General features: G+C 34.0%; 1 protein-coding gene across 10 annotated transcripts in view; it reads left to right on the forward strand.

Annotated features, from left to right (window-relative positions):
- The window catches only part of SGCE (sarcoglycan epsilon), a 64,686-nt gene that overhangs the window by 43,315 nt on the left and 5,095 nt on the right, over positions 1–16,276 (forward strand). For 5 of the 10 annotated variants that reach the window (XM_074367475.1, XM_074367476.1, XM_045508721.2 and 2 more), the window contains 4 exons: positions 3,946–4,108; positions 6,455–6,666; positions 7,613–7,639; positions 8,382–8,570. In XM_074367475.1, coding sequence (XP_074223576.1) covers positions 3,946–4,108; positions 6,455–6,666; positions 7,613–7,639; positions 8,382–8,570 — 591 coding nt within the window. Of the gene's footprint in view, positions 1–3,945; positions 4,109–6,454; positions 6,667–7,612; positions 7,640–8,381; positions 8,571–9,326; positions 9,394–16,276 lie in introns of those variants that run through there. The other 5 variants (XM_074367477.1, XM_045508733.2, XM_074367473.1 and 2 more) reach the window with 2 other exon arrangements.

Below are 16,276 nucleotides of genomic sequence, written 5' to 3' on the forward strand. Positions count from 1 at the left end.
TTTTATTGTGATATAATTGACAGTGTAACATTGGATAAGTTTAAGGTGTACAGCATGATGATTTGATATAAGTATATATTGTGAAGTGGTGACCACAATAAGTTTAGTTAACATCCATCACTTTACATAGTTAACAGTTTTTATTCTTGTGATGAGAACTTTTAAGAACTACTCTCTTAGCAACTTTTGAATATACAGTTGTTTCTGTTTTTAAACTGACTTTCATTCTGTAAACAGTTTCCCTGAGGTTAGCGAGAGAGACTGGTTTCAAGGAGAACAGTTAGGGGCTGTTGCTTCACTCTCTGTGGGAAGTGATGGTGACCAGCACTGGGGTGGTGGCAGTGGGATGGAACAGAGTGGAAAGTTGTGTTTGAGAGTTCTTTCAGGGTAAACGTCAGAGACTGATGATGGTTTGAATATGTGGGGAAAAGGACAGGAGTCAAAGATGATGGTGCTTGAGCATCTGGCCATGCCAATCACCGAGAGAGAAGAAGATCGAAGGAGTAACAGGTGGAGGTGGGGTGGGGTGGTGATGAGCTCAGTTCGGAACATATTAAGTTTGTGAAGCTTCTGGATCATCCAAGTAGAGATGAAAGTAATTTGGCAGTATGTGTCAACTGTCATAAAAATGTTTCCACTTCTAGGCATCTCTTTTAAGATAGTAACATTAAGGAATATCCACAGAGATAGTCCTTACAATATTATTTATAACATCAGAAAATTGCAAGCAACTTACATGTCTAACTCTGAAATAATTACTGACTAAATCATATGCACTTAAAAATTATATTGCTATGAAACTGTAATTACAAAGACTGTACAACATGGAAAATGCTTATGGCACATTAAGCGAAAAAGCAGGGTGCAAAATTGTATTTTAGAGATGATTGCAATTAGGTTAAAATATATGCACTTGAAAAATATTCTGCAAGGTACATTGGAAAATTAAAATCGTGATCTTGGTAATAGAAATTAATTGTTTTTAATATCCCAAGTTTTATGTAATGTTTTCATATTGCTTTTATAATTTGAGAAAAAAATAAAGCATTTCAAAACACCTAAAACTTATGCACATTTATATTATCTTAAAGTGAATTAACTTAAAATCTTACTAATTATAAATGCAAATCAATGTTATGTAAAAGCAAGAGGACTTTTAACAGTTTTTTAAATATTTCATTTCTATATTTACAAATATATTTCATAATTATCAAGGAAAAATATGGTCTTTGCTAGGTAGTTTATAAGGAGATAGAAATTGGCTTTACATGAAGCTTACAAGTAAATTGTTGTAAAAGAAATATGTATCTGTTCACTAATCATCTAAATTATTTACCAATGGTTTCTTACATCTAGTTTTGTTCTGAACTTTAAAATTTTTAACCTGATTTTAAATTTCAGTCTATTATACACTTTTTATCTCCCAAAGACACCATGTTTTTTTAAAAAATTGTCTTTCAAATGAATTGTAAGTCCTAATATAAATTTGACATAAAGAACAACCAAATGAATTTGTGTAATCGTACTCTGGGACAGAGTTGTCACCTCACAGTGTGACTTTGTACTTACATTAACACAGCTTTGAATTTTTATGCCACACTTCTATTTCATTTCATTTAAAAAACAGCTTACTGAGCTATATTTCACATATTATACAATTCACCTATTTGAAGTATATGGAGCTCAATGGATTTTAGTTTATTGACAAAGTTGTGCAGTCATTACCATAGTCAGTTTTAGAACATTTTTATCCTCCCAGCACTCCCTTTGCATACCCATTAGCAGTCACCACCACCACTACCCCCAGCCCTAGGCAACCACAATTTATTTACTTGCTGTCTCTATAAATTTGCCTGTCCTGGACATTTCATGTTAGTGGAATCATACAGTCTGTGGTCTTCTGTGACCAGCTTCTTTCACTTAGCATATTGTTTTTAAGTTCCAACCATGTTGTAGCATGTACTGGTACTTCATTCATTTTTATGGCTGAGTAATATTCTATTGTATGGATCCTCCATCTTTTATCCATTCATTAGTTGATGAGCATTTAGGTTGTTTCCACTTTTTGATGTTACAAATAATGTTCCTAAGAACATTTATGTGCAAAGTTTTTTATAGGCATATGTTTAAATTTCTCGTAGGGCACTTACTTAGGAGTGGAATTACTGGGTCATATGGTAACTCTGTATTTAACCTTTTGAGGAACTACCAGACTGTTTTCAAAAGCAGTTACACCATTTTACATTCCCACCAGCAGAGTAGGAGAGTGCCAATTTCTCCACATCCTCTCCAGCTCTTTCTATTAGCTATTATTTTCATTATAGCCATCCTGATGGGTATGAAGTGGTATCTCATTGTGGTTTTGATTTCTACTTTGCTGATGGCTAATGATGTTGAGCATCATTTCATACACTTATTGGACATTAGTGTATCTTCTTTGGAGAAATATCTATGTCTAGTCCCTTATTAAATATATGATTTGCAAGTATTTTCTTTCATTCTTTGAGTTGCCTTTTCACTTTCCTGATGGTGTCCTTTGGATCACGAAGTTTTAAATTTTGATGAAGTCCAATTTATTTTTTTTCTTTTAATTCTGGAACTATTGGTATCATATCTAAGAAACCATTGCCTAATCCAAGGTGATGAAAATGTATGCCTGTTTTCTTCTCAAAGTGTAATAGTTTTAGCTCCTACATGTAAGTCTTTGATTTATTTTGAGTAAGTTTTTATATGGTGTGAGGTAGGGGTCCAACTTCTTTTGCATGTGGATATCCAGTTGTCCCTGTACCATTGGTTGTAAAGACTGATTCTTTCCCCCGTTAAATTATCTTGGCACCTGTGGCAAAATCAATTTACTAAAGATTTTATTTCTGTGCTCTGAATTATATTCCACTGATCTACATGCTTAGCCTTATGCTAGTTCCACATTATCTTGATTAATATTGCTTTATAGTAAGTTTTGAAATTGGGCATGGTGAGTCTTACAAGTTTTTCTTCTTCAAGAATTTTGTGTGTGTGTGGCTATTTGGGGTCCTTTGAATTTCCATGTGAATTTTAGGATCAGTTTGTCAATTTCTGCAAAAAAGGCAGCTGGAATTTTGTTGGCTATATTCCATTTTGTAAGTAATTATATAATTGTCATTAGGAAAAAGAAAAAAAATAGTTATTTAGAGGAATTTCCTGGTTTTCCCTTTTCTTTTGAAAAACCCATGAAATTCCTACTTTCCCAAGCTGCTCCAAGATGATTTAAATACTATTATCACCATCTTCTCTTTTATTGTGAAAATCTTATTGGCCAATTTTAGAGTTCTTTCCCCCTATTGCTAAGATACACATCAAGAAAATAAATTTTGTTTGCCTAATTTGTATTTACCAAACAATAGTTTTTCTCTTATATTAACTTCTTAGATAAAAAATTGAGAGACCTTATAGTGAGAGACTAATGGTAGGGGTCTGTGCAGTAGAAAAGCTGGCAGACAGAACTCTTAGGTAGAATAGATAAGTCTGCCTAAAGCTCCACACCTCCAGGATGTAATATCACAATCTTATTAAAATGCAGTCAGATGAAGATTTATTTTGGTAATATTTTGGTGATAATGTTATTTTATAAACAATTTAAGAATAATTTTTGAATGGAAGTAGGCTATCAAAATATGATACATGATTATTTTGAATTAAATAAGGTGAAAAGAATTTTTAGAAATTAACAGAGTCTCAAGAGAGTGTCTGGTGCACCAGAGGACTCAGTAAATATTGGTTGAATAAAGGAAAGAATGAAAAGAAGCCCCTACATGAATCACTGCTTTTAAAGCCCAGGCCCCTACCTTAGGGATGATTCTAGATAATCCCTCAATTCAAAAGGATAAATCCTGCTTTCAGGGTAGATTGTTTTTCAGTGCTTCCAATTTTCTTAAAGGATAACCTGAAAGTTTCACATTTTTGCAGCGTTTATGTCATGGTTGGTGCCGACGTCCCATTTTCTTCTTGTTTACGAGAAGTTGAAAATCCACAGAATCAATTGAGATGCAGTCAAGAGATGGAGCCTGTAATAACATGTGATAAAAAATTTCGTACTCAATTTTACATTGACTGGTGCAAAATTTCACTGGTGAGTTTTTATTTTGTTTTTGCAAATGTAATTAGAGGTCATGTGGCTGGAGATAGCATTTGCTATCTTGAATTGCTTTTAGGAACAAATCCTGGGTTTACTTTGTTAACTGCAACTGACTTCTCTTGACTTTAAGGATTTAGCAAGCTCATTGACAGTGCATCCATTTAAGAAATAGTACCTCCACTTTTGTACTCAGTCCACCCTTGGTTAGTTGTTGGGGCCAGATTAGCTTTGCAGGTGGTCCAAGTGATCGCCCTGGACATCCAGGTGGCTGCTAAGTCCAGATAGATTTTGGAGTCAGTGTGACATGTGCAGGAAGCCTCAAATATGCTGCTACTATCCCACTTTGGAAGGAGACTGGACTGCAATAATAAATCAGAAAATAAAGCAATGTTGTACTTTGATTCAGTGCCCTGGAAACTCAAGTTGTAGGGAAAGATCAAGGAATCAAAGAAAAGAAGAGGAAAGTCAGAATCTTACTGACAGCCCAATAAATATTAAATATTTCTTTCTAAATTACCTCTTAATTAGCATACTCAAAAACGTAAAATGTGGGTAAGATTTTATATATATGTAATATATACATATGTATAATTTTATATAAAGTATTATATTTTTGTTCCTACTTTTTGTAAGATAGGAAGTTATTTTATTCCTTTAGTGACCTTTAGATTTAACTTCTGTCAACTCTTGATGATTGGTGGTGAGTGAATCAGGTCTAAGTTTAAAGTTGACATTTGAACAAAGTTATTGACACATAAACACAACTGTCACTTCATGTCTTAGAGAACCAGCTGCAGGCACCTTTCCCGGATCCAGGACGGGAGAACATACTGCTCACACTGTAGCACTTAGCACCTGTGGCCCTTGGCCCCAGACTCGTCTTTCCATGTTGCTTGTGTCTTAGAAAAATAATGCTCCTTTCTTTGTCTTCTTAAATCGAGTAAAATCACTTAAATGCGGTGGTGGATGTGTATTATAGATTAATGTTGAATTTGCAGAGCTCAGTATTTCAGTCATGGTGCTAAGTGTACAAGGGTGCAAAAGCCTGAATGGCTAAGTCACAACGTAGATAAACGTAGATACTCACCAGAGCCAGCAGACAGTGGGCCCTGACCACGCCATTTTACTTGTGCTGTCCAGCATTCATGTTTAGGAATATTACCTAATTTCTAAAGGTCTAAAAATGACTTATGCTTTGAAGATTTTATTTTTGGTGGTGAGACTTTCTAAGTAGAAATGTTGGGAATTTTCATTTTTTCTTTTACATGTATTTATTTATAGGTCACATCTTACCACTGAGTATTTCAGGAGGCTTAAATAAAAGGGTCATTGAACATAATATATTAAATATAAAAGAAATGGAAAATCAGGACCTGAACTGTACCCCAAAATAAACCTAAGGTCAAGTTTGACAACAAGCCCCACAAAGTCCAGGATTAAATGAGGAAACTCAACTGTTACTTAATTTTCATTCTTAAAGGAACATCAATTCCTTGGCAGAAAATAAAGTTTTTACTAGCACTATATTGTGAACAAAATTCTTTAGGTGGAGTTTTATGGGAGAGGATTACTGAGAAATGCCACAAATAATTCTCCCCAACATTTGTTTAAGGAGGGAGCAAATGTAGTGACGTATTTCACGTGGCTATTTTTGTAGTGTCCTTCAATACAAATCATGGCATAATTAAATGCAACTCAGTGAAAGCAGTTCGGTTAATGTGGAGGTAAATTGATATAGTGCAAGTGTTGTACATTTTTTCGAGCCCAGGATAGCATTTAATAAAACTATATAATTGGATGGATTACCTGTTTCTTATATTGTCTTTCCAAAAAACAACTGCTGTCAGCTGGATGGCAGAAAGATTAAGGTTGTACTCATTTAGAAATTCTCTTTTTTTCTTTTCTGTTTTGCTAACCTTAGAAACTATACCTGAATACTGGTTATCAGCCAGCCAGTTCACGGCTGCACCAGAGGTTTGTCACTAGGAAATAAGAAATTTCCATAGTAGTATGAAGGACTTCTGCTTTGGGGAAGTAAACTGAAAAAGAACAACTCCACACACACACATGCATGCATATTTCTTATGTGTGTATACCTTTGTGTATGCATATATGTTGTGGGAGGGACATAGAAAGTAGCCAGTATAAACTCTTTAATTTATTGCTTTTATTCATTATTTCTTCCTACCTTCCAGAAATTGCAAGTTCAAGGTGATAAAGTAATTGGAAAAAGTTGCTATTTAGAAATGTGTCAAAGACTGTCTTGATATGTCTAAATTTTAAAGTTTCATAATGTTTGCAGCTATTAATTTGATGTGTAATTGTCTTCTTTTGTATCAGGTTGATAAAACAAAGCAAGTGTCCACCTATCAGGAAGTGATTCGTGGAGAGGGGATTTTACCTGATGGTGGAGAGTACAAACCCCCTTCCGATTCTTTGAAAAGCAGAGACTATTACACGGATTTCCTAATTACACTGGCTGTGCCCTCGGCAGTAGCATTGGTCCTTTTTCTAATACTTGCTTATATCATGTGCTGCCGACGGGAAGGAGTGTGAGTACTTTAAAACACTAATAAAAATTATAAAGCCTACTAAGGTAACAACATATAAGATTCCATTAAAAGCCAAGATTCATTTAGTTCATAAAACACTTTATAAATGAATTGAAATCATGTGCAAGTCAAACTACAGCACTTTATTTCTTTAAATGAATTAAAATAGTTTCGAGTCTAGGAAATCAAATTAAGGGATATAGTTACTTCATTCAAAAATTCTAAAGGCTAGATGTAAATTCATGCTGGCAAAACAGCCCCAAGAATAATTGAGGCTAGATATTTCGGTTGTACAAGTCATCTTGTGTAAGTAGAGACTGTGGAAGCTATTGACAGTGTAATTGCACTTTAAATAAATAAATTATCTCAGTCAGTTTGATCAGAAACAAGTGTCAGAATTCTTCTTGAAATTGTTCTGTCGTCAAACAGGATGATGCAATCTAAATGTTTTTAAATATATGTACAGATAGATATATAAACACTTAGGAGTAAATTAATGAAAATAAGATGATAATTTGGGTAATGAGTCCTCACTTTGTGAATCGTTAGTACTTTTGGGGCATCTATATCAATTAAAACAATCTCCCATGATTATCTGGAAGTCAGGGGAACAAAGCAAAGGATAAAAAATTAATAAAGCAGCAAGTAACAAATTCTTCCATTTTTTACGTGTAGCCTAATTTCATTATGTCATAGAATTTATTTCCAAGAGCTTGATTCTTAATCTCCACTTCTTTTTCATTTTTTCTGTGTTTCTCATCAGTATTCCATCTCTGTATGTATACTCATCCAAGTAATGTCATAAACCTGGTGGCAAATGCTTCCTGGTTGCATTAATAGTAGCAATGTCAGCATTTCCACCTCATGCAAGATCCATGCGCATATAGTCTTAATGTTCCAAATATCAATGCTATTATTTAATTCATAAATTTTGTTTTGTTTCTAGGGAAAAGAGAAACATGCAAACACCAGAGTAAGTGTCTTCTTTCCTGTTATTTTCTTTATCATTTTTTTTCACTTCTCAGTTGCTCATCATGCTCCATACATGTGTGTCATGCTTTTTTCCCCCCATTCATCATCTTTCATAGTTTATTTCATAAATGTGAAAGCTGCTTTCTAAATAGAAATATTTAGGAGGGGTAGAAACTAAAACTAAAAAGGATTTGAAAACTAAGATTATAAAGATAAAAATTAAACCTAAAATATTTTAGATTCAGAATATTAACTTGCCATTTATATTATGTGATTTCCCAATCTGCATTTCTATAAACCAGAGAACAGATGAAAAGACCTTGCATACACGTTTTCCTGACTCTACAGTAATAACCTACCATAAAATGAAATTTCTGTGAGTATTTATAAATGCCCCGTCAGAAACAACAATATAAAAGCTATGGTAGTTCTATCTTAATCATAGCAATTAAATAGAATACTAGTTTCTTACCTAGGGCTGTAATATTAACACAGTGCTTTATAGCTTAGTTTAATGAGAGACACATTTATTAAAAAATTACTGTATAATTTTCAGTTTTGCTATGTCAAAAGTATATGAAATGTATCTTTTTCTGGGTTAACCTGTAGAATGCCCAAAGTGCAATAAATAATGTCTTCTTATTTTAAAAAGGAAAAAAGGTTCCATTACTTTTTCAAACTGATGACTCATGGGACTAATGTATGATTTTAAATATATGTTGTTTTATTTCTTTTTGACCTAGCATCCAACTGGTCCATCATAGTGCTATTCAGAAGTCTACCAAAGAACTTCGTGACATGTCCAAGAATAGAGAGATAGCATGGCCCCTGTCAACACTTCCTGTATTTCACCCTGTGACTGGGGAAATCATACCACCTCTACATGCAGACAATTATGAGAGCACTAACATGCCATTGATGCAAACCCAGCAGTAAGTATCCACTTGAAACCATAACTGTTAATGCATGAATATATCTACTTAATGTCTGTAAAGACCAGAGTTCCTCATTATTGCATTTGTTTGTTTGTTTGTTTATAACTGAAAAAAAATTACCGAAAGAACACTGAAAGTATAGATCCCAGCCCCACTTTGCTGATCCAAATAGAATTACTTTCAGGAAGTACTTTTTTTTCCTTCACTGATCCAAAGAAGATGACATTCACCTTAATATTTAAGAAATTGGCGCTGCTGGTCAACTAACATATGTTTGCTCAAGGATGACTTCATTGTGAAAAGAGAAGCATATCCTAAAGCATAACAAATTGATTATTTTTTAGGGCTATTATTAGAATTACTTGGTTCTGTTAAGCTATTTTTTGAATGTTAGTGCCATAGATCTATTTAATTTAAATTTTTTGCTTCAGGATTTTTAGGTTGTTTTTTGTGATTTGCTTGTGTATCAGAATGAGTAGTTCCAATTTTGGCTATAAGCACAGTTTATGAGTGCAGACTTTCTCTGTAGTGCTGGAAGGACTATGATCAAGAAGCCTGGAAGAGGCTTTTGTCAGGGGTTGGTATGCGGGAGACTGGTTAAGAAGTTCCTCTTGAGAACCCATGTTATATGTCTAGAAGCTTGGTTTTGATATGAGGAAATTGTAGGGAAAACTGTCATTTGTTTCTAAGAACATGGCTCTTTTTTCTTTTTTAACCATGTGTTGAAATGGATTAAATTCATTTTCCCTGAAGAAGTCACAGATTTGCTTTTGAGATCCTCCTCTTTTTCACTTTACTTCTGTAAGTAATGGATATACAGAAAATTCTATCATGCCTCCCCACCTCCCCCCAAACAAATAGAATGGGATATGAGTAGCCTCTTACTGATTAAAGATTTATGTGGAAACCATATTGAGTGCAAACATTTTCCTATTGCAAATGCTCATTTTGTAACCGTGCAAAATGCATGTGGTAATTTGAAGATTAAACAGTAATTAATATAAATAGTATGGACAGTCAGATTATAAATTTGCCCAAAATAATTTGGTAATCTAAAAATATTATGAATATTTTCCTGAAGTCCTCTAACATCATTTACTTATTGTTGCATAGGCCAAGGTATGTGTTTGTATGTGTGTGTGAGTAATTAAATCAAATTCTATTAGCAGTGGGGAAAATTGCATACATTTAAAATTTTGAGTTTTAGAAACATTAATATTCTGTCAGGGATGTAAATATGAAAGTCTCACAAAATTTAGTTGTACTGAATGGAACGGATGGATTTCTATGTTCTTTGATGGTTAGTGAGTGGGTCATTGTAAAACCCACTTTACCAGAATTAGATACTGATGAGAAAAATGAGGAAAAGTTCAAGAGTATTATACAGTTTAGCAATCTGCCTTGTCTTTTTTAGATGTAAATTATGAATAGCCTTATCATTCATTTTCAAAATGAAAAGAATTAAAGAATCCCTTAAGGCTACCATTTCCTTTATTTTTTACTGAAGATTGCTAGTGAAATGATGATACATATTCTTCAAATTTTGATATATATCCTCAAAAGTGAAATGGTCAAATACATTTGAGAAACAGGATTTTTTTGTTTTTGTTTTTTTAAACTATAAGGGTTCTCAGATCCTTTAGTGTGTTGATATGCTTTGTGAATCCACAGGAAAAGTTCAGAAGAGGTAACTCTATTTAAAGAACATAGTTTGGGAAATGCTTCTGTTGACAAAATAACAATTTTATCCAATTTTAGAAAAGAGAAATATTTATTATAATAAGTAGGGTAACTTGAATGCGTTTTTAAGTCAGTAAAATTTTATTGCTTGTGAAGTTTAAGGGAAGAAAAAAGGCTGGGTCATTTTTTAGATATGCTTTCTAACCGTATATATTAAAAATTACTCCTTAAAATTAATTTTGATTCTCTGTGGTTAGGATTTTGCAATGTTGCTACTAATATACAAAGGAAATAAAATTTCCTCTCTAGTTTATAACCAAATGCATCTTCCTAGTCCCTCCATAACGCCATCAAGACTGTCACTGTGTTGATCACATCTCTCTATTTGCAAATGCAATAGGTTATTTTATAGAATTGCAACAATTTGACCATATATGTATTTTTAAGTCCAGAGAACCTTTATATTATTCAGATTTCTGCTAATGGAAAAAGTCCATTAACAAGCACTTCTATATAAATAGGGTACATAGATAATTGATGATGTTCACAATGATTATTCTGAGGCACTGCAAGATCATCAAGTGCATCTGACTCATCAGAGGAAAATTAAATTACATTTGATGTAGTTTCAGTGTTGAGTGTATATTATCTTTTATTCTTGGAAACAGATAATATGTGCATGGTCTCTATGATAACTCCCCTCCCTATAAGCCAGAATGTGTGATTAACCTCATTTTCCAACCATACCAGATAATAGGGAATTTATTGTATCAGGTTCATCACAGCTGTCCTTTATGCAAATTCAACTTTTACTCCTTACCTGTTTTTAAAGGTTTATTTCAGCACCAAGTACACATATAATGTAAATATTTTGGTCATTTGGATCAAACTGAATTCTCAGTGTTAAAGTGAGATATTTTATTTGATGAGACATCATAGTACCTGATAACCAGGTGTATCTTTGGCTAGTGTTGCCTGGCATTTATTAATTAACCCTTCCTAAAAGGGCATGCATTTCATCTTCACTTATTTGTACAAACTGTACTGAATTTGTCATTCATAAATAATTTGGCTAGTTGCATCAGTTGGTGTTTATTCCTCAGACTTGACATCAGAAATATGCAGGCGTAATGATACGACTGAAAGTTTATGTTGGCTTCTAGACAAGACTCAAGAACATTCAAAGCTTTCTTTCACAGCTGCATAGAAACTTGTTTGGGTCTTTTAAACAGGTTGATCCACGAGGAATAGTGAACCTCACAACAGTGAGGGTCAGAGAAGAGAACGTAGAACAGTTGTGTAACGGGAGACTGCCGTAGTTATTAGTCAATTTGACAGTAGTATTTTCTTTTTGGTAGAATGCTTCATAGGACTCCAGACTGGCACCTTCAATTGGACAGTAAAAAAATGTTTAATTATTTGCTATTAATAAAATTCCAACATGGATAAGAAACAAAGCTAAATTAGGTCAAAACTGAGACTAGATTATTTACCTGTCTTGATATCAAGTCAGATAGATAATGTGGTCATTGACCCCGAAGGATTTCTGTTTCAGGTTACAGGCAAAGTGGATGAACAGATAGTGGAAAGGGAAACTGGAGTAGGCCTGGGAGACAGAACACCTGCTAGAAAGGAGGGATTTCATTTTGTGCAGTGTTCTTTCTACTTGTAGATTACAGAGACAATATAAACAAGCTTTTAAAATTATCACATAGTATAGAAATAAAAGGTAAATTTAGTTTACTCTTTGCTAATGTATTTATTGTTTAATGAACTTTTTATTTTGGAATGATTTTCAAGGTATAGAAAAGTTACAAAGATAATACAGGGTTCCCAGGTGTTCCTCACCCTGTTTCTCCCATAGTTAGCATCTTACAGTGCTGCGGTGTATTTGTCACAACGAAGAAACCATCATTGGTGCTTTAATATTCACCACACTTTTTTTTTTTAATAGATTTCACTAGTTTTTCTCCAAATGTCCTTCTTTTGCTCCAGGATTCTGTCCAGGACATAATAATTGGCATATATCTCTTCAGTCTACTCTGGTCTAAGCAGTTTCTTATGACCTTGTTTCCCATGACCTTGACAGTCTTGAGGAGCACTAGTCATGTCTCCTGCAGGATGTCCCCCATCCCACAGAATAGTCAGGCTTTCTGCGTCTATACTTAATCAGTTATCTTTGCAGCTCAGAGAATAAATGTTACCATTAATAGGAAGTAAATTTGTTCCTCTATTCAGTCCCCTGACTTATTACAATTCATTGCTGAAAATCACATTCTAAAGTAATTCTTAAAAGTAAATTTGCTTTGCCCAAAGAATCATTGTTGTGATTAGGGGTTATGTTTTTGACCAAAGACTTAACATCAAAAATATATTACATATTTGACTGAAGTACTTCAGAGATAAGCTTTTGTAATGATGTAAATTAAGAAAATCAAATTCCAAGGTGTAGCATTTGAGGTCCTAAAAGGAATGTCAAGAGATGGTCTAGTCTGGTTGTAGGTCAAACCAAGTTGTGGGTCGCATTCACCTGTAAGGCTTTTACAATCCAGATCCCAGGGCCCTGCTTCTGAGGGTTTGGGAGCTGGTGGATATGTGTATAATGGGGGAGCAGGAAAAAAAGGTTGGAAATCCCAGATCTAAATAATTAAAGGACCTGCGCTTTAGGGTTCAGTATTTCTGGCATTTCTGCTGGGGATGGAGGTGGAGAAAGGATTGTTATTCGTTCTCCTCCACGTAGAGTTTTAAAGGGGGACCGGTTTCTCCTAATTCCCCCTGAGGAATCTGTGCAGAATAAAATGTGAAAGGGGGCAGTCCAGAGTGTTAGGTCTGCTTGTGTGTTTCTGCTTATCAGCCTCTACACTTTCACACTTTCCTAAACTGCTGGAGGAGGATGGGTGGAGAAGTAAGAGATTAGTGCTGATTAGAGAGTAATGTCTGAATGGGACAGAAAAATGAAAAGCTAAAAACCACCCCAAAATTGTACTCATTTTGCAATTTTATGGGAGGCATTGACTGGCAGATCCCAAATACTTAGTTTTCTAAAAAACAATTTATTCTTAAATTTGTAATGTATAGTATGGTCTTTTAGGAAGTAGATCTGCCTCATTATTCTTTTCTTATACCAACATCAATATCAGTTGATTTTTCCTGAATGGGAAGCATCTTCATAGAGGAATTTATATGAGGAATAATAGGGGAAAGTACCCAGCCATTTTCTAGGAAGATTTTAATTGGCTTCCCAAAAATTGTCTTTATTCATTATACTAAAAATAGTACTTAATCCAGGGCAATTGGGTCTCCCTCAAAACAGGAGGTAGGTCATGTTTAATCTTTCACAAATTAAGGTGTATAAAAGTAGAACTAAGTCTTCTAATTATAGATATTTAGTAATTAATCATTTTAGCTTTTATCTAAAGTATTTTTCCATTTGTCTTCCCTTGGGTACTAGTGAGAACCAACTTCATGGTAAAATTCCATAAATAAAAAATTAAGTTTCAATAAAAGTTAATAACAGTTGAAGACAATGTTGCAGGGGATCAGATAATGATTTACTGGGTTTTTTTTTTTAACACTTTTTATTGATTTATAATAATTTTACAATGTTGTGTCAAATTCCAGTGTAGAGCACAATTTTTCAGTTATACATGAACATACATATATTCATTGTCACACTTTTTTCTCTGTGAGCTACCATAAGATCTTGTATATATTTCCCTGTGCTATACAGTGTAATTTTGTTTATCTATTCTGCATTTTGAAATCCCAGTCTATCCTTTCCCACCCCCTGCCCCGATAATGATTTACTATTGACAAGAAGTGTCAAGCAGCCAAAGATTTTGGAGCCATTGACTTTAAAAAAAAAAAAATCAGCGAGCATACACTAAAAGCGATAGATGGAATATCTCTGATGGAGTTTAGTCTTGGAGGTTAGGACTTCAGTTTAGAGCTGTGGTAGGTTTGCTTTTGGCTTTATAAAGGTAGGGGAAAAAACTAAAAGAAAGAAATGGATGTCTCTTTTCTTCTTTATATTCTCTATATATTCTATATTGATTTTAATTAAAATTAGATTTTGAAATTTAAAATTATGGTGATGTTTCCAATTTCTTTGTGTCCTTCCTTCCTTGGCCCAAATAATGGCCTGGTTCCGTACTAGAAGTAGTCATAGGGTCCAAATCAGCATTTTTGTAGAAAAAAATTTGTAGAAAATTCAAGATTTGGGTAATCAATTTTGCTGATAATTGGGAAATTCCAAAAAACTAGTACTGTTTCACATTGTTAAATGAATCCATACAAACTCAAAAGGGAGTGTTTTGTATTCCATATGACTAAACTAATGTCATTTGTTTTTAACTCTGGCACAGATTTTGTGGCTTTATAGAAGTCACTTAACCTCTCTTTGCTTTTGAGTCTTCAAGCAAGTAGGAATATAATGAGTTGATAATCATCAACCTTACTCATAGCATTACTCTACAGGAGATGCAGGAATGTCGAATTACCTTAAAATGGTTGTACAAATAATAAATAATTGTGTACTCCCTCCAAATCACTTATTTATTAATTTGCAAGTTATTACCTTTGCTTTCTTAAAGGGTAGAGTTTGTGCAATGGCTAATTTACGTAATTTTCTACTTAAATGCCTGTAATTAATGGTAGTAAAATTAGAAAATAATTAATGCTAATAATTTAGAGAATTTGCAGTTTTCGTAAACCTTTTTTTCAACATAATGTGGTTTACACATAATAATCTTTCAGTTAGTTCGTTAATAACTTAATTATTCCAGGTAGTTCTATGACTTTATAAAGGTCCTTTCTTTGAAGGATTATAAGACTTCTATTTGAAGTCAACCCCCACTTTCTTGTCTAATTGCCTTCAGCAGCCTGCTTTCAACCAAAGATGGAAATGTTTCCGTTTTCTTATTGCATTCCCTCCTTAACTGTAGCAAAGTCAGTTGTAGGCATTTTTCCACTATGCCTGAAGCAGCGCTCTTATGAGATGCCTCCCTTCAACTTTTAAATGGAATACACACTTTAAATATGCTCATCATAGATATATTAACACTCTGACACTCGCGGGCTCACATGTAGACACTAGTTTGGGCAACCACAAAATCAGAGTTATGCGTGCACACCTTGGAGACTATGGGGTTGTTGAATCTCCCCATATTTTTTTGTTGAGCACCTTTTTGTACACATAGCACTTGTATGTAATTCATCTGAGTTTCCATTGAAGTTGCAAAAAGCAATGTCATTCAGACTTAATCAGCTAGGATACACATTGCAGATATTTTTAAATCCCTAAACCAGTGTAATACACACAATTGCTCATATATCTCCTCCAAATTTCTTGCTAGTTTATGTGTGGTATTTTCTCAACCAACCATTTCTCTTTGAACCTAAGCAAGCCCATTGCTATTTAGAAAGTTCAGCGGTTTCAGCAGAAGAGGGAAAAAAACAAAGGCTAGGGAAGAAATGACAGGGCATAGATGAGGTCGACTTTGATCAGTGGTTTTTAAAGGTGTGTTGCATAGAAGGGTAAGCTGGACTAGCCAGCGGGAGAGGGGGTTCCAACTACTTCATGCACATATTGATTTTGAATTTGGTTATCCTTGTCTAGGGCTTTTGAAGGGCTTTCTTTGTCCTCTCTGGTATCTTAATTTTGTCAAAATGTATTGATTTAATCCATTAATAGGCTAGGTAGAGCTAGGATGACAGGAAATGAGGAAATGTGTGTGGGCGTGTGTATGTATGCTGCATTTATTGCTAATGTAGAATAGACCCAAAGTAGTTGTACCTGAGAAGTTAAAACAAAATTCATCTCCCCCTCCCAAATACCCATGAAATTGCATTTTGACTTTGGTAGTACAGATGTTTGTTTTCCAATCTTTAAATCTATAACTTAATTTCCTTTTTGTGGTTTATAAATTAATCTTTTTACTTTCATGATCAAAACCACCTATAAATACACTGTGTGAAATACTGAAAGAATAAACAAACCAAGAAAAATACTCCTAGAGACCACA

The sequence above is a fragment of the Camelus bactrianus genome, chromosome 7, assembly GCF_048773025.1.
Source record: "Camelus bactrianus isolate YW-2024 breed Bactrian camel chromosome 7, ASM4877302v1, whole genome shotgun sequence".
Taxonomy (NCBI): Eukaryota; Metazoa; Chordata; class Mammalia; order Artiodactyla; family Camelidae; genus Camelus; species Camelus bactrianus.